The 27,668-nt window shown below is 53.3% G+C and overlaps 1 protein-coding gene across 8 annotated transcripts; it reads right to left on the minus strand.

The window, feature by feature from the left end:
- Window positions 1–3: 3 nt before the first annotated feature.
- Window positions 4–22,038, minus strand: SMTN (smoothelin). Of its 8 annotated transcripts, none has more exons than XM_080942102.1 (21): window positions 21,906–22,038; window positions 20,104–20,218; window positions 15,538–15,686; window positions 15,059–15,152; window positions 14,885–14,963; window positions 14,708–14,805; window positions 13,660–13,977; window positions 13,503–13,575; window positions 12,829–12,900; window positions 12,229–12,744; window positions 11,908–12,074; window positions 8,849–9,004; window positions 8,685–8,760; window positions 7,559–7,723; window positions 7,409–7,471; window positions 7,180–7,255; window positions 5,324–5,497; window positions 5,006–5,123; window positions 4,373–4,524; window positions 3,382–3,450; window positions 4–306 (listed from the first exon to the last, which is right to left on the minus strand). In XM_080942102.1, the coding sequence occupies exons 2-21, from the start codon at window positions 20,155–20,157 to the stop codon at window positions 156–158; spliced, it is 2,820 nt and encodes a 939-aa protein (XP_080798228.1). In that variant the 5' UTR covers window positions 20,158–20,218; window positions 21,906–22,038; the 3' UTR covers window positions 4–155. The 8 variants fall into 8 exon arrangements, with proteins under 8 accessions (XP_080798228.1, XP_080798222.1, XP_080798221.1 ...); XM_080942097.1 differs by having other exon boundaries at window positions 167–306; window positions 3,286–3,450; XM_080942096.1 differs by lacking the exon at window positions 3,382–3,450 and having other exon boundaries at window positions 5,006–5,120.
- Between the last annotated feature and the right edge of the window lie 5,630 nt (window positions 22,039–27,668).

Below are 27,668 nucleotides of genomic sequence, written 5' to 3' on the forward strand. Positions count from 1 at the left end.
GGATCATTGAAAACCAATAATTTATCAAAACGCTGCGTGTGTACAAGGGGGAGAGGTGTTTCGACAGACGGGGCAGCAGTGGGCAGGCGCACTGGGAGGGGCCGGTGCTGGGGGCGTGGGGACAGCAGCCTGCAACACAGGCGGTGAGAGCAGTGCTAGACATTCTTGCCGCGCAGGCGCAGCTCATGGCGCCGCAGATGGTTGTACAGCGATTGCACGTAGGTGAAGACGCACTTGGGGTCTGGCTTTTTGCCCATGATCATCATGTCCTCCACCTCCACCAAGGGTACACAGTCCACCAGCATCCTGCAGGGGGGGGGGGGCACAGAAGTTGTTGTCAGTGCCAGCCTGCTTCTTGTTGTGTCCCTCTACCCCGAGGTCTTTGTCGCAGTTTGCTTGTCTTTTCATAAACTCCATTGATCGGAAAGGCTTTCCAGGAAGGGAAACCCACAACTAACCCAGGGACCATCCTGCCCATAGGCTAAGCAGGTAGAATTTTGAGGGGTTGGGGAGTGAGCCATGCTCCACCCTAGGCAGGCAGGTTCTGGCTCTAGACACCAACCGCTCTTTGGAGGGCCCATCTCCTGCTTATACAGTGGTGTATCCCAGTTGGTAGAGTCTCAGCAAGGCCATCATATCCCTGGGGGGGTGGGGGGAGGGGAAGTTTCCCCTTTGGCTAGTGTTATTCTACCACTGGGATTCCCCAGTGACCCACTTTCTCCTAGGGGAAGCCAGAGGTATACCAGAGGGGTTCTTAAACCCCTATCATCTGCACTGGGTGGAACTAGGGAGGCACGTGAGGTCCCTGGTCACTTCAGCTGGGTTGTCTACACCCTATACTGAGCTCATGGTACAACCACCCTTCTGATTCTCTCTTAGAGCGCTACACTTTATTCAGGAAACCAACTTGGCCGTTTGTTAAAGGCCAGGTAGAACCTGGTATGAGATACAGGCCCTCAACCCTGGGTGTTGACAGCTGTCTGAAGCTCTCCTTTTCCTACCATAGGAACCTTTCCCTTACAGTTGTTAAGATGGGGCACAGGCTCAGCCTGTTTTCCTCCTGCCCCAAACTAAGATATCTTGTTTTGTCTCCTGTTTACACTGTGCAAAGCTTATTTCAGTAGGGAAAACAAAAAGCAGAGACTGCTGCTGTTCCCAGGACATGAGATAGATAACCCAAGGCCACTTCCCTTCTGGTACCTGCATGGTCATACCCGGGAATGGTAGGACTGGAGTCTACTCCCAGCTCACCTAAGACTATTTTTGCATTTTGTGGTATTGGAGATTAAATCCAGGGTCTCAAGCTTGAGACACAAGCTCCCTCCCACTGAGTTACCATCCTAGTTTTTTTTTTTTTTTTTTTTTTTTTTTTTTTTTGAGATTAGGATCTCAATAAATTGATGGGGCTAGCCTTGAAATCATTCTGTAGTCCAGGCAAGCCTTGAATTTGGGAACCTCCTCTCCTAACCTCTGGTGTAGTTGGGATCACAGCCCAGCTCCTCACCAGGTCTTTTTACAAAGATGTTGGGAAGCAGAACATTTTCTCAGGCTCAGTTCTAACTGACCACTGATGGACGCTGTGTAAGACTTTTTTGTGACCCTGCTACACCCCACCCACCCCACCCCCATTAGACATTCTCAACTTCGAGACCTTGGAAGTACTCAGAGTTAAGTGACGGGTACCTGGCACTAGTGATGATGGGCTATGTGCCCTTCGGGTCATCCTCACCCTCATTTGGGATTGTTTATCCAGCTGTACCATGGTGAAGAGGCAGACTCTCTCTGGAGCATCTTCCAACTGCAGCTATCTTTGCAGGGATCCCAGCCTCCCTCTCCCAAGTCTGGAGCTCCCTCCTGCCCGTGGTGCCTTCCCTGGAGACCTTATAAAGCCATTGTTTATAGTGGGGTACACGGTTCAGGCTACCCAAGTGACAAGCCAAACACTGCGCAACTAAAGCAACAGCATGTAGCTGAGTCACACTTTCCTACTGGGCCAGAGCTACACTAAGCAAAACCTTTCTCTTTCGGGAGGCCTGCTGAGCAGGAGCTAAGTCCATATATGACCTAGAGACAGCACCAAGCCTGGTTTTCACACCTGAATCTGAGTGTGTGCACACGTGTTCCTTCCCCCAGGGACCCTGTGCATCTTTGATGACCCTCATCCCTGAGTCACATTTCTTCCAGCAATTCCTTTGCTTCCTTTGGACCTCTATCTTTACTTTGCTGCTGGTTCTACCTGTGCTCACTGATGCTGGATAAGACTCTCCCCTCTTCTGTGATCCCATCCCCACCTCCCACCTACCTCCGTCTACAAAATCGGTAGGTATATAGTGATAGGGCTAAAAAAAGGACCACTAAATGCAGACCCTGGCCTCACTCTGTGACCTGAACCTGCTCTCTTAGCTCTTTATCTAACAGGAAAACCAGTTCAGAATTCTTTACTGTGGCCCCGAGGTGATATGACCAGAGACAAAAGCCATATGGCTTGAGGGAATCAAGCCAGAAACATCTTCCTGTTGAACTGGTCCTGTTTCCCAGCTCCCCACTTTGGAGAAAGACGCCACCAGCTCCCTATATGGCACATTCTACGTTTGAGTGGCATCATGACCCTTTCTTTTTTCAAACCAGATCAGGGAGCCTGTCTTTCTAGTTTGTTTGTTTTAAAGATAGGGTCTTGCTCTGTTGCTATGTTAAACTGTGATCCTTTAGCTTTAGGCTCCTGCATGCTAGGGCTGCAAGCACGCACCATCCGGTCCCTTCTAATCCTCTACTTCTGATGCTGTTCCATCTCAAACATCTCAAGTTTCTCCCAAGGATTGTTCTGGAATGCTAGTCTGAGCACATCTCTCCCATTTGGATAACCTTTGGCTCCTGGGTCCTCACAAGGACGCTCAAACTCAAACTGTGGTCCCTTCAACCTCACATCAGGGTCTTTCCTTCCAGGCTAAGCTGTATTTTCCATCTCTCATGTTCCTGGCCTTGTTGGGTCTGTTCCTATGCCTGCTGCTACTCTTCCTCCCTCAGTCTGAACTATTGGGACCCCAGTTAATTTTCTCCTTTTTATAGCTTGCCCTCCTGGGCTGAGCCTGGGGTCTCCGGGGCTCCCCTGTCAGTCTTCATCTCTGTTATTATAGCTTAGTGTCACTGAGGGTCTTGCTTGTCTCCTCTGGCTTTTCTAAGTCTCCCCAGCTTTTCACACTTTTCCCTTATCCCTCTCAGTGCACTGACGAGCAGATTCCGGTGAAATGAGACAGGGAGACAGGCGGGAGAGGCGACATTTCTCACCGTGGGACCCCAAGCAGGGGTTAGGACTTTTTGGTTTTTACCAGCCCCTTCTGGACCAGACAGCGGTAGAACTCCTGGATGTACGTGTACACGCACTTCCAGTCTGGCTCTCGAAGCCGCACCATGTCCTCTGTATCCAGGAGCTGCGGGCAGTCCGCATGGGTCCTGGGGAGGGTAGGGGGCCAGGGAGGGGCAGGGGCGGGACCCGGTGGAGGAAGGAGGGAAGAGAGGCCAAGAGAGAAGGGAGGACAGAGACACACACACATACACATACAGAGACATGAGTTCGGTTATGTTCTCAGTGCAGCAGTCTGCCAGCCTCCCGCATGCCCCCTCCCAATGGTGGACGTGCCGCTCACTACCCGTCACTAATGGTGCGCGGTGCAGACAAGGGTGGGGGGCCAAACCAGTCACAGGTGCAGAGAACTCTTGGGGCAAGCGGGAACGCGGGGAGGGGGGACAACGGCATTGGGCATTGGCCATTGGCGCCGAGGTTGGAGAGGAGGGCTGTGCCCCAGGGAGAGGGAGGGGGGTGAGGGAGGCGTGAGAAGAGTGGGGGAGGGGGAGGAGGAGGAAAAATCCTGGAGGGAACTAGAAAGGGAAGGGAAGGATAAGAAAGAGATGGAGGAGGGTGCTTGGGTGCAGTGTGCAGAAGGGGCAACGATTCCAAAGTGGAGGGCTTTCAATGTCCTATATAGGCCTATATAGGTCACTCGGGCACGGTGCCTGGGCCAGGAGCCTCCTTTTGGAATCTCCAGCCGGGATCCCGTGGGAGCAAGAAGCTCTGGTAATGGTGGGAGGACAGCAGGACAGAGAAACGGAGAGAGGAGGAACAGGGGCAGATGGAGGAGGGAGAGGTTATGGACAGGGCCACCTGATGGGCTTTAGCCTGGGCTGGTAGGCAGGCCTGACGCTCCTTCCTTCCGGTGGGCACCCGGCACACTCAGCAACAGGTGGGTGGAGGAGGATGGAAACTCTCTGGGGGGAGGGGGTCTCATCTGCAGACCCACTGTACAACTGGCCACTTCCATGGGGTCTCGGGGCTGCTGAGCCCAGCTGACACCGGTAGAATGGGGCTCATACTTACTCAGCGGACGAGAAGGCCATTTCAAAGTTCTGGCGCCGGTTTTGTGGGCTAAGTTGCCCATAGTCAAAAGCCTCAGGGAAGAAATTGTGCACCAGGGCACAGAAGGCCATTCCATCACTCCAGCTGGAGGAGAAGTTCTGGATGTCCACGTGCTTTGGGAGGCAGAAGCACAAGTCAGAAGCTGTAGGCAACTTCTCCCATGGTTGCTCCCCTCCCCCACACTTTGGCATCCCAGTCCTAGGGCAATTGAGCTCAGGGAGACCTTGTTTGTTCAAGGCTGTACAGTAGGTGAGTGGTCAAAACATGAGCTCATTAACCCCCTAAGTAGTGATTTTTCTTTTAGGGGGAGGAACTACTGAGAAGTCTAGTGCCACTCAACTGAGACTATGGTCATGTTCCAGTCAGTGCCTCCCAGAAATTTGCTAGGTGAAACACTGAAGGGACCCCAAGAGCAGGATCTGTCTCTGAATCAATGCCCAACAACCAACCCAAGGAACCCAGAACAGGACATGTGGTCTCCCTGAGACTTAGTCTTCCCATCTGAGAATTTTTTCATGCTTCCTGCCAGAGCTGTGACAGCCGCCAAATAATTCCCAGCAGAGGGTGCCAGGCTGAGGAGTTCCACGGGCTCACCTCGTAGCCACGGGTCTTGGCTCGGCACCAGTCCAGCAACATCTGCTTGATGCTATTGGCGTTGGGGACTCCGAAGCTGGTAGAACGCTGTACAGTCGTACGGGGTGTGCCAGGACTGCTGTGGGGGTAGTGTGGAGAAGAGGGTCACAAGATGCCACCGATGGGCCAGCATACCCTTTGGACCCCTGGTTTAGTCTACCATGACCTTCAGCCTTTCTGTCACATTGGAACCCTGTTTCTCCCATCTCTGGCTCCATCCACTGAACTTCAGGCCCTAACTCCAATGCCCAGACCATCTCTTTATCCTCTACCACGGACCCTGCAGAGCCTTCTTTCTCTAGTTTCTCAATCATGGCCTTGCGTGCTTGGGATGCCGAAGTCTTGGGTAGACTCTGTGCCTTCATTAACTCTTTCTTCTTCTCTGCCTGACGTTTTTCAAGGGCTGCCAGGCTGCCCGGACGTGGGCTGGTTTGGTCCTCTCGGTCGAAGATACTGGAGGGTGACAAAGCAAATGTTAGGTTGGAGGAAGAATGGGTCCACTTTTTTGACAGTAGACCAGGATCCTTAGCTTAATGTTGTTGGTGTTAGAAACACTAACACTTGCTGCATGGGGTCCTCGTGGGCTGCTCTAGGGCAATGCTTGGGAGACACCACCAGTAACTCCCACTAACACATGAAAAAGAGATTAGGGGGAACTGAGGTGTCCTTAACAGTAAGGAGTGGGTGTCCTTATTGCGCCTGTCTTACAGAAGAGTACACAGATACAGGGTGTTGGCAGCCATGCTTGCTTGACCAGGCTTGGTCCCCAGGACTTTTCTAAAGGGGTGCATTGTACTGCCAAGTTCCAGGCCTTGTGGCACAGGTAATCCCAGCTACTGGGGAGACTGAACCAGAGAAATGACAAGTTTGAGAACCACCTGAGCTAAGACTGGATGACTTAGAAAGATTCTGACCAATTTAAGAAGAAAAAAAAAAGGTAGCTCATGATAAAGAACTTGCCTAGTGAAGCACAAGGCACTAGGTTCAATCCCTAGGACCTGAACCAAACAAGTAGTAAAATGAGCAGCACAAAATAGTAACAGTAGTAGCTCAGGCCTCTAAAGACTTCACTGTGTGTCCTTTTATTACTTCTAGTGCTGGGGAAGGAACCCAGAGTCTCCTGTGTGCTAACCAAATGCTCCACAACAAACTACATCTCAGTGACCCCCACTCTGCTATTTAAAAACTACACACTTTGATGTGTTGGTGTGCTCTAGGAATCCCAGAACTGTGGAGGTTGAGGCTACAGGATCACAAGTTCGAAACCAGCCTGGGACATACAGTGAGACTCCACCATGTTCCCACCTCTCCCCACCCTGCAAACACACACACACACACACACACACACACACACACACACACACACACACACACAAAATAAATGCAAGCCTAGAATCCCAGATACTTAAGTAGCTGAGGCAAGTTCTAGGCCTGCTGGACCACAGAGGGAGTTTAACACTAATAAGCTGCAATTTAGGGAGAGACCTTGCCTCAAAGTGAAAAAGTGAAAAGAGAGCCAGGGATGTAGTTCAGTGGTACAGTGCTCGCCTAGCGCATGTGAGGCCCTAGGTTCTAATACATAGAAAATCAAACAAACCAAAACAAAAGATCCAGACAAGATGAATAGATATGTTAGCAAACAAACTACACAAGGGTGTAGAGGGTGAGAGGAATCTACAGTTTCCACTGACAATGAGGAAATTAAGGTCTCTTAATAGAATTTCAGAGGACACCTATATGCCGGGCTAGAATCTGCATACAGGTCACCAACAGAGAGCTCCTGGAACTCCCAGAGACTGGCTTTCTGACCACTGTCCTCTGTACCATGGGGTGGACCCCTCCCTCACAAATGGCTCAAATCAGCAGCATGCTCTGAGACCCAGAAATGGTTTGCAGATGTTGGAAGTGCCAGCAAGCAGTGGCAGGTCGGTCGAAGGTTCAGTGTGAGCCTCTCAGCATGTGTCTGGCCTCCACAAGCATCTTCCATCCCTACCCTAAGTGTGGCTGAGGATCCAAAGAGATCACAAAGCCATCAGGACATACCTGGCCCCTCCTTGAGTGCATGCTCTTTCTCTTCTGCCTTTCTGCAGAACGGGTACATAGTGAGGTCCCCAGAGATACTGCCCTGTGCTCACCTGCCCATCTTTTTGGATGAGGAAGAGGAAGAGGAAAAGGTCTTGGTTTGGACCATGGTGCTGCTGCTGCTGCCATCTGTGGGAAAGGAAATGAGGTGAGGGCCTGGGCTGGGTATAAGGAGGGAAGATGATAGCCACAGTGGAGAAAAGAAAGTGAAGGATCAGTTGAAGACACAGAGTTTAATGAGGTGAGCAGGCAGGCAGGCACAGGAGGGAGCAGGTGCCTTACTCTCCGAGCGCCTCACGAAACTCGACTCCACGGTGGTGGTGCGGGCCGTCTGCGTGCCGTCATCTGGAAATGGGACAAAAAAGGGTAATGGAGGGCAGAGAGAATCACACTGAGCTCACCCCGAGCCCCAAACCCCGCTCAGCCTCTTACTAGAGTGGACGAGCCGCTCAGTTTTGGTAACTGTGCTGACGGCAGAACCGTCGGCCGCCCGCTGACTGTGCCTGGTGGTGGTCTCCGTAGCCACATTGCTTCGGCTCTCTTCTGGCCGGGCCCGTGCCTCCCGCAGACGCCGTTCGCGTTCCTTGTCCCTCTGGTCTGAGCAGGGGATTCCCCATGCATGTCCAGAAGGGCAGCCCAGCACCACACAGCACACATGCACAGACACAAGGGGCACACGGGATGGATTGGAGGCAGCTCGTTAGAAACATCAGTGACAGGAAACCAGTGCCTCTCTAGGGATGGATGTGGGGGGACAACCATAACTAGGCCCAAAGCTGTATGTGTGTGTTGAGGGTGACGGATTCTGCAGATGGAAGAGGGGACATCGAACTGCTGCTGTCAAAGGGGTATCTGGATCCAGGACAAGTTTCTATGGGGATAAGAAGCTGAGTCCAGAGGAAAGAGAGCTTATGGACACAGCCGCTGGGAAGTGGGCCCTCAAACGAGTCCTAGGAAGGAGAGGAGCAACTGGAAGAAGGATCAGCTAAATTCAGGGAGTGGGTGGAGGTATCGGGAGAAGCCATCAGACCCAGGTAAAGGACACTAGAGAGAGGATGATGAAGAGGGTGAACAGCTCTGCAGAAAAAGCAAGCAGGTGAGTGAAAGAAACTGTAGGACATGCGACCCAGTGGGAGAGTGCTTATCAAGACATCTGACCTCGAGCTGGGAGTGCGGGGGTGGGGGGGGGTGGGGGAAGTAATTGTTCTCATAGAACAACTGTTTCAGAAATAAATCTAGAGCGTGATAGAACTAAGGAGCTGTAGGAAAGGGAAGTAGTCACACCCAGGGACAGAGACTAACAGGGTCTCAGCAGAGAGAGGAGCAACTGGGAGGATTATCTGGATTCAAGCAAGCCACACTGGTCAGTGGATAGCAGTTGGATGCAGGGTGGAAAGGCTGAGGGGCTGACACAAGGCGGGGAGGTCAGGGAGCACCTGGCTCGAGGGAAGGCGGAGTGGACAACTACTGAGCTGGAGTGTCCACAGGAGGACTCTGGGATGCGGGCAGCAGCTAAGGAACGGTGTGGCTACGTCTTGGAGGGCAACTGGCTCTCTACCTCTTTTTCTTTGTCGGAGCTCACGGAGTGCAGCCCGGATGAGCTTCCGCTCTTCGAAGTTGGTAGTCTGGTCCAGCTGTAGATAAAGCAGTTGTTGCGAACCTGGGGGCCTGCCGATCCCCCCCTCCTGCCAGCCCCCAGTCTACCAGCGCTAACCAACATACCATTTTGTCCAGGATTCCTTCATCCTCGATGGCCATCAGCTCCTCTGCGTTCAGGGGGCTCCGCCCCTCTGGGCCTTTGTCCACTCTCAGAGTCTGCTCTGTGCCATTAGCTGCTTCCACCGTGGAAGAGGGGGGCTCTGCTGGATCGGGCTCCATCTACAGAGTATGGAGAGGACAGAGGGTTAACGCAGGGATATGGGTGAAACCTGGGTGGAAGAGGATTAGGTCCTGGGGTTGCTGGCACAGCATTAAAAATAACCCCAGCAGCCTGCCAGGCTTGCTAATGTAGGTTGGCCATGTTGGTTTCAGGGCCACCGAAGTGAAACTGGCAGCCTTGTACAGTTTCCCACATATCCAGAATCATACTAACACAAGCTGGTAGCAGCAATAACAACAATTTCCATTCAGGAGAAAACAGTAACTGCGTAAGCACTGAGGGTTTTATTGTCTCTGTTAGAGAGAGGGGAAACTGAGGCTAGGGCAGTTGTATGACTTTCCCACAGGTCCTCTGTGTGACGTGGCCTGCAGTCTGAATGCAGTGGTTTCAATCCTGAGGTTGAGTTCTTTCTAATGTTTCATTGCTAGTGTCCGAGGCAGCACAGATCCCAAGTCTTGATTGCCAAGGTGCTGGACCAGGTCGCAAGGTCTCCTAATAAGGTGTCTGACTGGGGCTACCCCAAGCCGATACCCCTAGAAGCTCTATACAACTTCCCTTCCTTCCTCTCCTTGCTTAGATGCATTATCTAAGGAGCATCCAGCACTGACCTAACGCCCCCAAGGGATCTCCTTCCCACCTTCCCCCCTTAAAGCCAAGGTCCAGCTCAGTTCCTACAACCCTTCCCTCCTAGCAGGGCCTGTCTGTCATGAGGGTAAGGAGATCCCAGTGGCAGCTGTTTTGGAGAGGCTGGGCCTGGTTGAGGTTGCAGGACAGCTGCCAGGACAAGAGCCTGGCACCTTCTTGTCCCAAATTTAGAGGTACCTCACTATACACTGTACCATTCTGTACAGTGAAGTAAACCGAGGCCAAGGCGGCGTTGGTACATCTACACTCAGTAGAGCTGGACTCAAATCAATTCCCTCCCACGGGCTGACTTACGAGACTGTTGCTTCGAGAACGGCCCGCAGAAGAGCTGCGGCGGGTGCTAAAGGCAGGCGGGTGGGCCACGGGGGTCCCAGCATCCTCAGCTGCCTGGAAGAGGGCCTCGGGGTCGGCAGCAGCCAGCAACAGCTCACTGGGCTCTAGCTCAGACTCCAGGTCCGGCACAAGTGGAACACCCAGCCGTAGGCTCAGCACCTCCACCTGCCTGGTCAATGCGTCTAGCCGCCGGCTCAGAGCTGTTGTCTCTGCTCGGAGCTCTTCAGCTGCCTGAGCCACTGGCTCTACCGTGGCTAGAGCTGCATCGGCTGCCTGGGTCACCGCTGAGCGGCCTGCTTCAGCCACCGCCTGCAGCTCCTGCAACGCCTGGCTCAACCGTTCCTCAAAGGCTGCGGCCATCTCAGGCCCAGGCCCTGGTGCTCCCGGCATACTGCTAGTGGGGACTCCGGGGTACAATGGTGGGACAGCAGCAGGGGCTGCTGTCTATGCTGGCAGCGTCGCAGCTGGTCTGAGGGCGAAGGCAAGGGCAGTGAGCCTGCCCCGCCCCTGCTGGGCTCCCAGCCTGCCACCAGCCAGCTGGAACAACTGCCCAAATAGAAACCTATTCTGGGCTCCTCTGTGGAGGGGATGGAGGGGGATGGGGAGCCTGCTCAAACAGGCGGACAGACTTGCACAGCTCAAGGGTTACGGAGAGCAGAGCCCCATGACCCAGTGGGGGAAGCAGAGCATGGACCGAGATGCTGGGTGTATCAGCTGTGAGACCTCTATTTGCTGGGCTCCTGCATATCCCTGTTCTCGTGCTCCAGTATCTTAGAAAGCCTTCAACAAGTCAAGACAGTGGAGGAACAGGAAGATGGGACTTTAGGCAATCTGTTAGAAATGGGGACTTGTTCCTGAGAGATATGTCCTTTAACCCAGCCAAAGTGCTCAGAATCAACCCTGGACTCTGCACAAATGCATTATGGACACAGCATCTGCTCTCCTTAGATGGGGAGACAGGTAAGTTGTTAGCACCAGAGCAAGTCTTCATTTGCAAGAGCCCCATCTGTAACTGCCCCTCACGACAGGCTGATCTTGTTCCCATTCTCTTCCTGTTACCCCCCTGAAGGCCCAAAGCTAGCTCCATGTGACCACCTCACCTGAGTCAAAGTCCCATTCAGTCTTTCATACAGCACAGAGGGCATTACCTGGGCAGCCCACCGGGAATCTCTTTCCCAGCTGAGCTCCCAACCAGTTGATCCTGAGCTTGGGAATGAATAATAGAAGGAATGTCTCGTATTCAGTCCCTGTGGCACCTGCTAGGCTGGTGCCTCACTCGCCTGGTGCCCCCAGCCTGCCTGTCTTCGTCAGGTGCTACCCCACCTCCATGGCAAAGATGCTAATCAACAATCTCCTAATGGACTAGGCTGAGTTCGGATTAGCGTGTGATCTGATCCACACGTTGGGGGGTGATGTTCAGTGTTGGGTGGGAACGGGGTATATATGGCAGAGGAAGTAGGCCAAAGCCCCTATCACCGTCTGTGAGCTGCAGCCTTCACGCTTGTTCACTAAGAGTGAACCGATCGACTTAGGTGCAAGGATCAAAGATTAGCCAAGTAGATCCAGGCATGGTGGCTCACGACTGTAATACCAGCACTCAGGAGGGAAAGGCAGGAAGATCACGGAGTTCAAGGTCAGCTCTGGCTACATACTTAGATCAGTGCCAACCCAGGGTACAAGAGACTCGACTCAAAACTAAACAACAAAAGATCAGCATATGGCAAGAATGACTTCAGATACGTCTCTGAGTGACAGCACAAATCAGTCTTAGCCCCGTCACCAACTGTGTACTATCAGCTTTCTCTGGCCTCAGTTTCTCTGTGTGCACAGTGATGGAGTAGCAAAGTGGAGAAAGCCCGCCTACACCCTTAAGCAGTCCTGGAGATGGTGAACAGTAAGGCTGGTGGACTGTGGAGAGGCTCACCTTAGCATTGCAGCCTCCCCGGTTACCAGGGGAGGCATGGCTGAAGGTAGTGACGTGTGTGACACTGCCCAGTCGGGTCACAGTCCCAGGGCTGCTGACATGGGTGTTCTTGCCCCCACGGCTGGTGCTGAGAAGGGCTGGGGGTGCCCGCAATCCCAGAGTCACTTCTGGAAGGGGAGAAGGCTGCTGTGGGGGGCCAGGTGGACTGTGGGCAGTGCCAGTCAAGGTGAGCCACACCCTGGACACTGGCCGCAGCACCTGCCTCACATGCAGAACCAGGAGTTGGGTGCAAGCACTCCATCTCAGCAGTGGGAAGCCTACCTGCTCTCTGGTTGCCTGTGGGCAGCAGCACCCGGCCTGTGGAGGCCTGACCACGGCCATCCTTGATCTCAATGGTAAATGTAGTCTTCATACTGTTCCCTGGTTCCCCAGTGCCGACGGCCACGGGCGGTGGGGTACTGAGTTCTTCTGAGCAGGGCCTGGGGCCCCCTGCTCTGTTTTCAAGGGACCTGGGAGCCAAGCCCCGCCCCTCAGGGCCCTCCTCTTGAGGGCAGCCCTGAGGCTGGGCCAGGGAATGAGCAAGTTCTCTTTGCTTCTTGTGGGAGGAAGTGTCATTGGGACTTGGAGAGGAGGAGTTGCTGGAGGAGGAGGAGGCAGGGGTGCTGCTGATAAGGGAGGAGCCCGGGAACCTTGAAGGGGTCCGTGAAGCGAGGGTTGTTCGGGGTGGGCCATCCTGGAGCCTGGCAACTGCGGGAGAATCAGATGTGAACTTGCACACTCGGTCCCTCACGGAGCCGGCTCGGCGGAACTGGGACGGTCCTCCAAGAGGGGTTGGCTCTGGAGGAGACAAGAAAGCTGTCAGTGCCTGGGTGGGAAAGGGCCTGTCCCAAACCTAGGGGATGGTAAAAAAACGGACAGTACCTCGGTTTGGGGTTGGCTGTCGGGGACTGAGCACAGCTAGGGAGCGTTGGCAGGGTTTCGGTTCAGCCAGGTCTGGTAGGAGGATGGTGAGTACATGGCAGCCATGGGGGGGGGAGGGGGTGAAGAGAAAAGAAAGTGGATAGTGGGGTGGTGTTCACGTCACAGACCTCTCCTCAACGCCTCGTTACCACACCCACTGCTGAGGCCTGCCTATGCTGCTGTAACTCTCCTACAGGCCTCTCCTTTCACTCCCGCACCGACCCCAGGGTGACATGGGCACCCTTAGGAGTAAGTTAGGACCAGAGAGAGGTATTCAGATTCTCCCTACTGATGGGACTAAGGGACACCCCCGCACACACCCTGCCGCCAGTACTGCCCATAGATTCAGCTGGGAGATGGGTGTACTCCCTTATTGGGGAGAAGAATGTGCCCGAGGTCTGTTGCCTTTCAAGGCTGTAAGAAGGCCTCTGGCCACGGGTGGCTGGAGTGGGCCTGGTCAGGGGCGGAACACCTCAGGGGCTGTGGTGGGCAGTGTCAGGGACTGCCTGGACCTGAGAAGTCTAGAGAAGCATCAGAACCCATCCTACAGGCAGGGAAAAGAGAGGGAGACAGGGAGAGGCTGGACAGGACAGGAGAAAGCCGAAGCCTTTAGTAACCTGTACAGGAATCCTCACCTGCTCTCTTAGTGTTTGAGGAGCCTCTGGTGGAGTCCAAGGTATCAGAGGGCTCTGTGGGGCCAGGCAGGGGCTACAAAGGGAAACACCACATAGGAAGGGGCTCTCAGAGCAAGGAACGCACCTGCCTGGCATCCCCACCTCTCACCCAACTCACCTTGCTGATGAGCCCCTGAGAGCTGGGGGGTGCCGGCGACATGGGGGGCTCAGGGCTGGGAGCTTCTGAAGGGTGTGGGAGTGATTCAGAGCCCACTGGAGCCTCAGCAGCAGGACACTGAGCTCCTGCCAGCTCCAGCGGAGGCTCTGGAGAGGCAGTGGGGGGTGAACTGTCAGGGGAGGCAGGTGAGCTGGGAGCGCCCACAGGCGGGGCCCTCAGCAGGAGTGTCACTGTGGTCACATCCTGGCTGGTATCCTCTGGGGCTGGGGTTGGCTCTTGTGCTTCTGTCTGCTGTTCCGGTTGCTTTTGCTCTGGCACCTGCAGCAGGACACACAGGATGCAAGCAAGGTTTCTCGGGCTCTGAGTCCCCCCCCACCCCCATCCAGGGAGGACCAAGCTGACGGAGCAGGCCATGCAAAACAGAGGGGCTGGGCATGGCTTCCCGAGGGCACACCTGCATAAAGAAGGCTAGTCAGTGCCAAAGGTGGCTTGACAAGGACCAGATCCAAATGCCAGTGGTTGGCCATAACAGGAAACTTGCTGGGACACCCATTCTTAAAGGACCCTCTAACCCAGAGCTCTAGCCTCAGTCTAGCTAATCAGAGAGTTGCGCAGGACTAAGCAGCTAGCGTCCTCTGCTGGCCATGAGTGGAAACAGTCTGTCGTGCATTCTCATGCTATCTGAAGAACAGAGAGGACACTGAGCACTACTTAGCAGGGGCCTGACAGGCGTGCCCTGGAGAGCCAAGGTAAGGATGCGGGCTGTCTGGAGAGTAAGGGGCAGCATGGGATGTGTTTAAGCAGGGGTGGTACTAGACTTGCAATTCTAGAAGATCCCTCTGGCTGCTGAGCACAGGCTGGGTGGTAGGGGTAGGGGTGGAAGGTAAGCAAGGTGCCAGATTATATGAAATGAGCTCTGGAGTTTCCTCAGACACTGGCCAGGGGCCGGCTCCCAGACAAATGACAACACGGCAAAAGCACACAGGTCCTGAACTGTTGGCATCAACAGGCACTGGGGTCGTCCTCTCTTCCCGACCATACTCCTTACCTTACCAGGGTCCAATGTGTGTGCCGCTGGCCTCCTGTTGTCCTCTCGCGAGCCACTACTGGGAAGTCTACTGCACAGTCTCCCAGCCAAGGTGGCAGCTGGAAGGGCAGGGACAAGTGTCAGGAAGTGATGTGAGGTGCAGTGCAAGGGTGAGTCTACAGAGGGCTGGACACCCACCCTCAATCTCCTGAGCTCGCACGCGGCGGATGGCTGCTCGGATCAGCTTACGTTCCTCGTACTCCCCGGCACTCCGAAGCTGTGGACGACAGGCAGGCCACAGGGGTTGCACTCTGGAATCCAGGTTGGGCTTCATTTACCCTTCACCCATCCCTTGCCTGCCCTGGGCCTTACCAGTGTGGTCAACTCCTCTACATCATTCATGGACTCCAGTCTCCCTGCCAACCGTGTAAGGGCAGCCTGCTGCTCAGCTTCTCGCTGTTGAGAGCTGCAGAGACATCGTGAGTATAACCACCATTGCATGACAGGACCTGGAGGATGTGGGCTCAAGGAATGGGTCAGCGTCAGAGGCCTGAACACTCTGAACAGAGGCAGAGAGACACGGAGCTATCTATGTAGAACCTCTGAGTGAACATCAATATCAATATATATCAATCTCTCCATCTATCCATCCACCCATCCATCCATCCACCATCCATCTACACATCCCTGGACACAGGCACCACACTGCACAGTCACAGCTGGAACTCGTCCCCTACCCACAAATATCCCCGTGCATGCCAATGTTCACGGGTAACAGACACGTCTGCCTCCACATGAGCCGATCCTTGGCACCATTTGCACTTCAAAACCCAGCCCCCTCTGCCACTCACTGTAGCCAGTTCTCCTTGTTGTCTTGCCGCTCGGCACGGAAACGTTTCGATGCCAGAGCCCCCTCCTCTCGTTCTAGCTCCTGCCGCTGCAACTCCCGGATGGCTGAACGGATCCGCCGCCGTTCTGCCAGATCTGCCGTGACCTCCAGCTGCAATGTAGGTGGGAGCGAGGGGTGGGCATTCTGTCAGGGGCAAAGGACTGGCACCAACTGCCCACAGTTCTGCTTGGGACACAATGGATGGCTTGTCTTCAGTCTCTCTACCCTAGGCCTTCTATGTGCCTGCCTCCCACTGGGGATTTTTAGGGGCGACCTAGCTCATGACATCAAAGATCCTAAGAGGCCAGCTGTGCACAGTGCTGCCGAGACCACCTTCTGTGAGTGCCTTGCCAGCAAACACCGACCCAAACCAGGTGCCTAGCAGCCAGGCGCTCTTTTGTGGGACTTGACATCTGTTCTCCCAAGTCTTTTGTTGTTAACCTTTTAGACCAGGGAGTCATGGCAGAAAGAGTGTGGTCACCCTTCTGAGCTACTGACAAAGATCCAAAGAAAAGAAGGGGAGATTCAGGTAGCTGAAGTTCCCTGGTGATCTATCTAGTCCCAGAGTAGCAGGGCTCGGCCGGGAAAGATGTCAGATAGGAAACGGAGAGTTACTTTCCCCCCTTTACTGACTTTAGTCCTAGCTATCATAGAAGTCAAGACCTGGGGTGGGAAGGGCTGATCCCCTAGAGAGATAAGAATACGGCAGCTAGCAAGAGGGTCTACCTAGGTACCTAGAGGTGTCCACAAAGTACAGGACCTGATAGAAACGGGTTCAGAAAAGTGCACTTTCTATGTGCTCCACAGGCAATACACACCTTCTGGCAAAGTGCCCCCTCAAAAGCTCTTAAGGGGGAGGGCTGGCTCAGGCTTGGCCAGCGTGGGTCTGATAAACAAATGGGATTGAGTAAGGGCAGGAAAACTAACTAATTGGTCTTTCTCAGCTGGGGAGCTGGAAGGTAGGGGGTGTGCAGAGATAAACAGGTTTCAGCAGGGCGTGTGAGCCCAATTTAGCCACTAGCCAGCTTGTATTTATCTGAAGAGAGCAGGCAAAGCCTTCATGACGGCCCTCCAAAATCCACATTCCTAAGGAGCTATGGAGGGCCACCTCTCTGAAGGCCAGGCCAGATCCCCCCACCCCCGGTTTCCCCATCTTCACTCTACAGTTAGGGCATGATGTCCCCCATCATTGCTTCTAAATTTACCAGTGGGACAATGACCCTTGGGACAAAGCAGAAGATGAGAAGGACAGTGACACAGGGGTGGTCTCTTGTTCTTTCTAGTCAGTCAGTAGTAGAAAAGGGAAATATTTATTGAGACCCCAAAGTGTCAGATCCAGCACTAAATCCCCACTTGCCATTTTTGTTTTTGAGACAGGGTTTCTCTGGGTAGCCCTGGCTGTTCTGGAACTCGCTCTGTAGATCAGGCTGGACTGAAACTCAGAGATCCGCCTGTCTCTGTCCCCTGGGTGCCTGGAGTGAAGGGATGTGCCACCACACCCAGCTTCTACCCCTCCCTTTAAGATTTATTTTTATTTATATGTTTCCCTGTGTTTGTATGAGTGGGTGCCACATGCATACGGGTGCCTGTGGACGCCAGAAGGCATTAGATCACCAGGAGCTAGAGTTACATCTGGGCTGTAAGACAACCTGATATGGGTGTTGGGACAGATTTGGGTCTAATGCTCTTAATTAACTGTTGAGCCCATCCAGACCCCTTATCGGCTCTTGATACACTATGTTTATCTGATAAGAGGAAATTGAGTGTCTTGTTGATGGTCAAATAATTTGAGAGTTTAGACCTAGGTCTCTGACTTCAAGGCTTGCCTGAGACAAAACAACTGTGGAGTTGAGGCCTCTCTGTCACGGTGGGGAACTTTAGGGTCCTGTACCAGAAACCCCTCTAGTCAGCTCTATAAATGTCAACGTCTAAGGAGACTTTATTTATTACAACCAAGAGATTGATGGCCTTAGGGAACAGCTGGGTAAAGGTCCAGAGATATAATGACTTTGTCTCATGGGTCTTCATTTTCAACCCCCCCCCCCAAAAAAAAAGTATAAGAAAGGAACTTGGCCATTTCTACAACCCCTGGGTACCTCGGTGACTCCATTTGGAAATTGGGATCCACCTACCGAATCCCCTAAGGGATGGGGGTGGCTGGGTCTCACTCTGCTGGCCACTCCCTGGCATCCTTCCTTTTGGGACTGTGGGCAAAGCTCTGACAAGTGTCCCTGCTGTGTCCTGTGTTCCCCACCCTCTCAAACACCAAAGGTCAAACTACAGTGTTTCTACTGTGTCTAGAGTTCCTCGCCCTCTTAGCTGCCCCCACTGTGTGTAGAAGGGACTGCTGGAGGGAGGGAAGGAAATACAAAGAACTATTGTCCACCAGGGGGAAGGGGATGGTTTCCGAAACTGCCTAGTGAAATTCTCCTGGGAGGAAAGAGGGTGCTTCCTCCTCCTGTGGGAGGATGGAGAGGGAGGGGCTGGGGCTCCAGTGCTTTCCGCACTCGCTACTGGGGGTATCTGGTCTACCCAGTGTTCCTAGTTTCAGGCTCTCCACCTGCACAAGAAGGGATTCTCCTGCAGGTTCTCCCTCAATCCCCGACCAGAGCTGCCCGCTGTGTTGATAGCAATTGGGGGAATGCCCCGCTAGGGGGCGCCAAAGGCCCGCAGGCTGCGGCCACCAGCGCGGGACTCGCTCGCGCCCCACCCACCCAGTCTCCAGCCAGGCGCCGCAGCTAGGAGCCGGGCAGGAAGCCCCCCGCCACCGCCGGCTTTAACGTCCCATCAGCAAAGGAAGGAAGGTTCACGGCACCTAAGCTGTTTCCCTAAGTCACCCGGCCGGGAGGTGGCAGGCGTGCAGACACGTGGCAGGGGGCACAGGCAGCATGCTTGTCCTTGGGTGCCCCTGTCCCGCGCAGCCCACCACCCCGTCCTCAGGAATGTGCGGGAGCGGGGCCCGGAAGCAACTGCGGCTCCCCTAGTCAGCTGGGCACAGCTTTCCCATATAAGGCCGGGCCCCACGGGGAGGAGCCGGGCCCGGGACGCCCCCGTTCCTGCCACGAAGCCGGAGGGTGGGACCCTCACTGCTCCGGGCACAGCAATGGCGCGCGCCGGGCGGTGGAAGCCGCCAAGCTGAGACAGGGTTGGGTCTCCCTTGTCCTTTACTCCCAGGCCCCGGGGCTAGGAGGAAGTGCGTCCGGCGACTACAGCTTCTGTTTTTCCTCTAAACGACGCGTTTCCCAGCTTCCACACCTTACATGAGCGGGGGTGGGGGTGGGGGGTGGGGGCCTGATGGTTGGAGAACACCCTGGAAGTGCGTGAACACCCAAGCGTGGCTTTCCCTCTGGAACATGAAGACTGGCTTCTTGAGGGACGGTGAAGGTGACTGGTGGGCATCTTTGGAGACCCAACCCCATCTAGCTGCAAAGAGCCTGGAGTGGCTGCCTTTGGTGGTGAACTCAGGATGAGGTTAAAGCTCTTGCCCCAGGACACACAGGCCAACAGCACAGGGGAGGTCAAGGCAATTAGGCCAAGTGGCTCAAGCCTCTGCCTCTAGGGGAAAGGACTGGTGGTGGTGTGGGACACTTGTAGAGAAAATAAAATCTATGTTTTTTTTTTTTTTTCTTTTGGTTTTGCCCTTGACAGAGATGCGGGGCTGGATGGTGGGGCTGTGGCCCCTCTCCCCATGGTCCACTGCACAACCTTGCTGCTGAGCACATTACTGCGCTACTGTGTTGTCCCACTGCCTCTGTGTACATGGGAGTAGGAAGAAGCTGGTAAACAAGAGTGGAGTGGACCAATCCAGTCTCTATCCCAAATTCAGGGTCCATACCTACTTCACCCCTATCTAACACTAGCAACCTGTATTTTGTCATCGCCCCCCACCCTCGCCCATTTCTTTTACAAGAAAGAAACCGAAGTTTAAAGTAGAAAACGACAGAACAGATGCCACAGAACCCATACGGGCCCAGAGCCTGTCTCTCTCCCGGTTCTTCCAGCCTTTCCCATGACTCTGGGTATCCCAAGACTCCCCTCTGGAGTTTGGACCCTGATAAAGCTTTTAGCCTGGAACGTTTGGGTATGTGATTTCCCCGCACGGAGGGGCAGCATGCCGGCGCCTACAGCATCTGTGAATATTCTGTAAGGTGCTGTATTCAGCACCCAGGTGTTGTCCTCTGGTTTATTACTCATTACTGCCCACTATCACTGGGCAGGCTTCCAGGAGTGGGCAGTGCCCAGGCTGCTGGGGAGAGGCAGATCCAGCCTTCCCACAGCTGTAGCAGCCCATGGGCGAGTCCCCAGCAGTTACTGTTTAAACAAGAGGTGACAGTTGGGGGTGGGTAGGGACCAGGTCTCAGCTTCGGACACGGACAGGAACATACCACAAGGGCCTCTGGAGCAGCCAGATGGAACCTGCCTGGCACTGTTCCCGAGCCTCTCCTCCAAACTGACAGCTACATAAGAAGTGGCCTACATCCCTGGTCGGCTCTTGCCCAACCCACGGTACAGCAATGGGGCTGCTCACCAGTTTTCGCAGGGCTCCTTCATCTAGACCAGCTAGGGCTTCATCGGCCATCATGCTGGTTCCTAGTTCCCGCAGTGTGTCGGCTCCCGCAGTGGTCCTGGTGGCACTCAGAATTCTGCAAGAGACAGACATGAGTTAGGTTGACAAAGATTGTAGAAACCTCTGGGATTTATGCCCCTGTTTCCCTCTCTAGCCAATTAGCATTCTTTTTTTTTTTTTTTTTTTCCTATCCTACCCCGACATTTGGCTCCTGGCTGGGAACTGTCCTCTGCCCTAGGGTGTTTTGCTGAAAAACTCACCAAACCAAGAATAGGTGTTCCAGCCTTACCAGCTTGGCTGCCAGTCTGCCGTGTGGTCTAAGTTGGCACCCTAAGTCCCAAACAAGGAAGGGCCTGGACCTAGATGAAGAGGACTCAGCCAGAACCACCAAGCTGAGCCTACCACCAGGGGGTGCACGCTAGTCTCTAGTTTCCTGTCACACTCACCTCTAGGGGCTTCCAGGCCTGCCCCTCCACCCGCTCCTCTCTCCACAAGCTGCGCATCTGGCTGTGGGCTGAGCCCATGTCCAAGTCTTGCTCCTACTGTCATTCCCACAGGTGTAGGAGCTACGTGTGTCTGTCAGTTCTTGGAGCTAGTCTCCTGTACATGTCCATTTTTACTCCTTTCCTCCCCGGGACGTCAGCAGACCTGACCTTGTGGAGCCAGGTTTCTAGCTCTCCCTGTCCGTTCGCACACTTAGAACCCACTCAGTTTACGTCCCAACTGGAAGGGCCTTGGGAAGCTGACCTGCCCAACCTCTGGACTTCAGACAAACTCAAGATCATCAAAGATTCATCACAGGGGGGTCAGAAAAACTCAGACTCAAAGGGCAGGAAGGACCTAACACAAATCTCGGTTACTTCTGCCCTCTGAAGTCCCCTTCCAAAATGCCGCCGAGACTCCAGGCTGTCTGTTCCTTTTCCAACCACTGACCATCAAAATGGATCCTTAAATCTGGTGCCAGTCTCTAACAAATCTAGACACTGGAGACGACCGCAGTGTGTCTGGAATTTGTGAATCCATGGTCAAGCACACCTGGATGTTTAGTTAATATGGTGGCTGAAATGGCCTATGGACCCTCCACCTCCATTGATTCATCCCAAAATCATCCATATTCTCCCCCCCCACCCCAACAGTCACTTGGTGTGAGTCACCCCATCCAGTGAATGGGTCAGGAGGAGTTCTAGTGCACACTAATTGGGGTTTGAAGAAACCTTTCTGTTCAAGTCATTGGAAGTGTCTTTTTCAATTTAGATACTCTGTCTGGGGTAACTCTCCCTCCCCAGTGCCGTTTAATTGTCACCCGTCTTGAGTATTGTGGATACGTTGTGCTTCCTCGTGTTGGGAAAGGGTGTTGTTAGTTCCAAACCTAGGTGATTCCCAGGACTGTGTCTACTCAGAAATGCCTGCCACTGCTTGCCACCGTTCTCACGGCTTCGTGCTACACAGTTTGCAGTCCTGGAGGTTGTTAAGGCCCTGCGGGGGGGGGGGGGTCGTCAGGATCTGGGAAAGCTTCCTTGAGGTATCAGCTCCCTACAGATGAGTGTCTGAGGACTGTGGAGCCTCTTCGAGGTCCATAGGTGCCTTCCCCCAGGGTCTCAAAACTTCATGTGTCTTTGGAGTTCCCGTGGTTTGACTGGGGCTCCTAGACCTGGGAGTTTCAGAATCCCTGTCCAGACATCCAGGTTTCACACACACACCCCCAACCCTGACCGGACTCGTCCGGACTCCTAGGGTTGGTTGCCCCAAGATCCTATACTCACCTCTCAGTCCGGCCCGCTTCCGGTACGATTTCGTGTTAGTTTGCTAGAGACCCGGCAGATGCAGTAGCTACCGGCAGACGGGCGGGAGGGGCCGCAGCCCAGGAGCCCAGGCCGGTTCAGCAACGTCCCCTGGACTCTGCTTCAGACGCCAGTCCCGCGGCGCCAGGCAGCTGGCTGGCCCCGCCCTGCCAAGCCGTCCCAGCCAATTCCCTGCTGAGTCACGCCCCTGCTCGGGTTCTATTGGGAAAATTCAATTTTTAGGCCCCACCCCTACAAGACTCCCGCCCCTCACTATTCAGGGATGTTGGGTATTGTAGTTTCGGGAGCTGCTGCTGCGAGGTCTTAGACATCCTCGGGTGGGCTTCGGCATGATGCAGGCTCTAAGCCAAAGTCCGGAATGTGTTACAAGCTGGCCAAATAAGTATCTTGAGACCCTGTAAGCCCTAAGCAGTCCGGACTGGCCCTCCCTGCCCTCCTCTTTGTTCTTGAGGCCACATCCTTTCTCCGGACTCCACCCACTAGGGGCCTTAGTACACAGACTGCTCCGCCAACACTCAGAGAGCGCTTTCTGGACACCTGGTCTGTGCCGCCTCAGGGTAAGGACTAGCCAGCATCCTGACACTTACTATCTGAGGTGGAACAGGATCAATCATATCGCGTCTTCCCTTGCTCATACAAGTAGCATGCTCTCCCAAACCCTTTAAAGTCTGCTTCTGAGAGCCCTGTATTTCTAAACAGGGAATAGGAACCTCACAACTCTCAACAAATGGGGGAAACTGAACGTCCTAAGGAGGCAATACTCTCAAAACCAAGAGTCAGCCAGGAGATCCAAGAGCTCAGACCCAACAGGGAAAGCTGCCCGGCATCCTGGAGGCTGTGGAGCCGCCCTGCTGGTCTTGCCTGGGACAAAAGTAGGGTGGAACTTGGGCAGATGGGGTCTGAAGTCCTGCTTGCTAAATAAAAACTGTAAGTCAAATAAAAACCACAAAAGCACTAATGTATTTTTTTGCGTGTGTTGTATATCATATTATAATATCTGTAACAACTAAATGAGATTTGAATTGTTTCCTTAAGCATATGAGACAAAAGCCTATGAGGTAATGGACCCGAGGTTCATCCCACCTAGCCGGGGTTCTCATCTCTGCTTCTAACCACTATAATGTGGTTAGCATGGGGGCAGGGGAAAGGCGAAGACCAACCTGTATACACCTAAAAAGAGGGCCTGTGTCCATTTAGAGTCTTATTGTTTCCTCCTGCATCCCCTCACCTTATATATTGGGAAATAAGACCTAGAAGGAAACCCCTTGCCGGTAAGGGGGAAGAAGTGCACCAAACTAAAGAAGAAGCACGTGTGGAGGCTACAGTTCCTGGTCCTCCCTGTCTGGCCTAGGTACCAGCTTATTCTCTGAAAGAGGTTGAAGGTGCTCCAAGGCCAAATCTTGAGTACTGAAAATCTTGCATCCCCAGGGACTCACCCTTCTCTCTGGACACAACTAGACCCCTTTGGAGTCTCAGGATCTACTTGAGCCGGAGCCGTTTGCTCCCGTGAACCGCCTGTTCTGCTCTGGCTGAGATCCATGAATTGCCCAGATGAGTGCCTGGTTCCCCAACTGTCTATTTTCTGCTTGTGCGCCCTCACCCTGGCGGTACCATGCGTGCATGTCAAGCCCTGCCCGTGTCATGTGCGCATGTCAAGCCCTGGCCCGCCTCCAGACTTATCTACCCTGCCTTTTTCTTCCTTGTTGGATGGTGCCATGCAAAGAGGTATCTAGTGGTAGTGATGGTGAACTGAGCATCAGAGAGCGACCCCGTGCAAGTGGTGAGAACTTTTATAACCTAGGCAGAGGAGAGAAAATGTCCCGTGAATGTTCAGCAGGCACTGGATGTCAGATGACCAAGATAACCACTGTGCCAGACATCAGGATTCTTCAAAGAGGAAGTTGAAGCCCAAGGTGGTATTGGCGCCATCACGGTGGAATTTTACCCAGCGCCCGAGTACCTTTCCTCCCCTTGTTGTTTCTAAGGTGAAAGAAATCGTGGAGGGCTTCTCAGAGGCAGTACAATGTATGCTAAACATCACTGAGGATGAGTACAAAGAAAGTCATCCAGTGGAAGGACATTTTTCAGAAGACTAAAGACTAGGAGGCTTGTGAGTGAGAAAGGGAGTTGAGCAGAATGTGGGTAGAATAAAAAATTGGGGTGGTGCTTTCTGAGAAGAGCCCGATGAGAAGGATGAATGAATTTTGAAGGCACCTGGGAGGCCTGAGTTTCTATCTGCTCATCTGTAAAGCTGCAGGACTGATGGCCTCCAGTCCTCCAAAGGCTATAACAGGAAGGCTCTGGATTCTTCCACATCCAACCCTGTTGCTGGCAGAGTTGGGGAGGAGGGGCAGAAACAGCTCATGGGCCAAGGGCAATATTTTGCTCCAAAGCGTAAGTCCAAAAATGACGATTTTACCAAGCTGGTAGCTTGATTCCTTGAGCTATTCTGGCTTCTCCTACCCCAGCCAGGGTCCTAGCCCACACCTGAAGCCAAGCAAGTGGCAAGAAATGTGCTTTTCTTGGTGCTGGTTCTGCCCTATGCAAGCATTGGGCTTTTCGGAGACTCAGTTTCCTTCTCTGCATAGTGGAGATCAATGCTGCTTGGTGGTGATCTGGGAGTTCCTAAGCATCCCCCCCCCCACCCTGGGCTCCACAACAGAAGACCATAAGCCTTTCAGGAAGATCTTAGCCTAGGGTATGCCTACAAGTGGCTTCAAGGCTAGCTGAGGCCTGACCCTTGGAGTGTGAGGTGGTCTTGGAGGCCGGTGAACAACAGAAAGAATAAGGGAGTGAGAGGTGGTTTGATGGCTGCTGGTGCAGGTGAGGCAGGAGGAGAAACAGTACCTGGATTCTAAAAGCTGCGGAGAGCAGAGCTTAGCTTGGTGTCTCAAAGGCTGGAGAAAAGGACCCGCAAGAGGGGCGGGGGGGTTGGGGGATGCAAGCAGCGAGACCAGACAGGAGCAGGTGGGCAAATGAGGCTGGACCGTGGCTCTGAGATGGGGCTGGGTGGGCCCTTCCTCTTTGTGAGTAGAGCTGGTGGCCCCCCTGGTCACAGCCAGCAGCTTGAGAAGCAGCATTGATGACCTGTTTCTCAAACCAGTTTGGCAAGCCTGTCACATTCGTGATGTCATCCAGCTGTTGTGTCTCTGGGCAACTGTGCTTGACCAACTGCCATCCTTGGAGGAGAGAGAAAAGACTTAAAAAGGGCTGCTGGGCAGAGGGAGCATCAGATGAACAGCCCTAGAAACAGAAGGCTGCATGTGGGCTAACCTGGACCACTTGTGATTTTTAAGGGGTCCCTGGTGCTAGGAGAAGGATGTATCCTTAGTTCGTTGGGATACACTTAATGATTTGGACCCTGGTGCCCAATACACATGTAGCAGTCATTGAATAAGGATCCTTGAGTCCTGTGAGATGTCACCTCTGCAGAGACGAGGCAATGTCAGTGAGGCTAAGTCATCTGATTCCTCACCCACAATACAAATGGGGACCCTCGTTCCTGATCACTGACCAGTTGCCCTTTGGAAGCTTGGCCCATTTGATACTCTGTCAGGTTTCTGAAACCAATTCTCTGTTAGTGAATGCAAGAGCAGGCTCTTGCCATCCCAAAGTCCTACATGTCCGTTTCGTGGTACAGATAGGTAACTTGAGTTCTAGAGAGGACAAAGAGCAGACCTCAAATCACACAAATCCTAAATCCCGTCTTTCTTTCTCAGGGTTCAGTATGCCTAGGCATGAAAAATATCATACCTGGCAATTTTGATCACCTACTGTGTATGTGGCACATATTGAGCTCCTGCTGTTTGCACTTTAGTTGTTTAAGTCTGGACACAACTCTGTCAAGTAGATACTGGGATATACTCATTTTACAGAATTTAAAAAAAAAAAAAAAAAAAAAAACTGAAGTTCAGGGACAGGGTAATTCATATCCAAGTTGATGGTAGGGTTTGCGTTTGAGCCCAGATGTGAGGGCCCCTTTTCTTCAGCTGACACAGGAGTCCTTATTGGATCTATCCAGAGCTGTAGATAGGAGGGCTGATTGCCTTCTCTGAGACTCCCAAGGAAAGCAGTAGAGACTCAAAGCCTCTGTGAGGGCCCAGCCTTTTTGGGGCTGGCAGGAAAGTGCTAAGACTGCAGAACCTTCCCAGAGGAGGCGGCAGTGGTGGGAGGGAGGGCTTAGCACCAACCTCAGAGCCAAGTGTAGACGTGGCTGCTGGACCAGCTGCAGGCAGGGTGGGGCCCAAACCCACATCCAGCCTCCCAGCCGTGTTCCCAGCCCAGGCCCTGACTGTTCCTCTTAGTCCCCATCTGGATTTGAGATGAGGACTCTGGGCCTAATAATAGCCAAATGGCAGACAAGGCAGTGCTTGGAGCTATAGCCAGTGGGGAGCTGGGGCCCCCATCATCTCTCGATGGCCTCAAATAACCTTAAAAATATAGCGTGCTTACGGAAAAAAAAATCAAAGCTCAGCCTACAGTAACTCACTTATTCCTCGTGATGAGATCAAGCTATTACAAACCCTTTTGATGGACAGACCAACTGAGAGCCTCAGTTAAGCAACTTGCCATCCCCCCCCCACACACACTAAATTTGGCAGCCAGCAGTTGCTTAGTCCTCTAAGCAATCGTGTGCTGTGTCCCTCTGGGCACCGTGCTAAGCAGTAGCAAGGGTGTTGCCTGCAGCCAGAATCAGAGAGAAGAGGGACTTGCTCAAGGTTATGTAGCTATGATGCTAGAGTTGGGACTCAACCCCAGGATGCTTTGGAAGTCAATACCTCAGCTTCTGAAGTACAACAGGTAGTGAGGTCCTTACCTCTTGCTGTGTGGCCTTGACAAAGTAGCCTGAGTCTGCTCTCTGGAGAGTGGGGGTGCTGATCATGGTCTTAGCTGTTAGTCTACCTTGGAGATAATAGGCCATTTGTTTCTCTCTCTTTTCTTCCTACTCTTCTATATTCTATTTCTCCTCCTCCTCCTTCTCCTCCTCCTCCTCCTCATTTTTCTTCTCCCCACAGTGGGGACCATACCCAAGTGTTACACTATGTAAGTGTATACAGCCCCAGCAGGTACTTTTAATGGTGTGTTTGCGTTGTGTGTGTGTGTGTGTGTGTGTGTGTGTTTCCAGTTCTCACATTGGTCCCCTAATAGTGACCCTTCTTTCGTCTGCTACTTGAATCACAAAAAAATGCTCACACAGAGATTTTATCTACCGTGCAAAGAGGGCGTCACTCAGGCCCGCAGAAAGGCCCCATTAAAACCTTGCATTTTACAATTCCTGTTCGGGTTTTTCTCATCCACTGAAGGAATTTCAAAGGCCTGAAGTCATGGTCACTGACCAGGGCCAAACACTCTCCAGCTTTAGTTAAGTCTAGTTTAGGAGCACAAGGGTACACATTCTGTGAGGCAGAGGCAGGAACGGAGGGCAGTTACACCTTCGTCCTGACCGGCCTCTTGGTCCACTCTTGCTCATTTGTGATATGGGATCCACATCCTTCTCACGTAGCACTCATTAGGACCTCGGAACTTAGGGGTCAATGTGTTGTTTTTACTTTTCATTTTTCCTATTTAAATTGTTGTATGTGTGTTAGTGGTTTGCCTGCACGTATGTCCGTTCACCGTGTGCATGCAGTGTCCCAGGAGGCCAGAAGAGGGTGTCAGATGCCCTGGAACTGGAGTTCTAGTTGTGAGGGTTGTGAGCTGCCAACATAGGTGCTGGGAATAGAA

The sequence above is a fragment of the Micromys minutus genome (assembly GCF_963924665.1).
Source record: "Micromys minutus genome assembly, chromosome: 1".
NCBI lineage: Eukaryota > Metazoa > Chordata > Mammalia > Rodentia > Muridae > Micromys > Micromys minutus.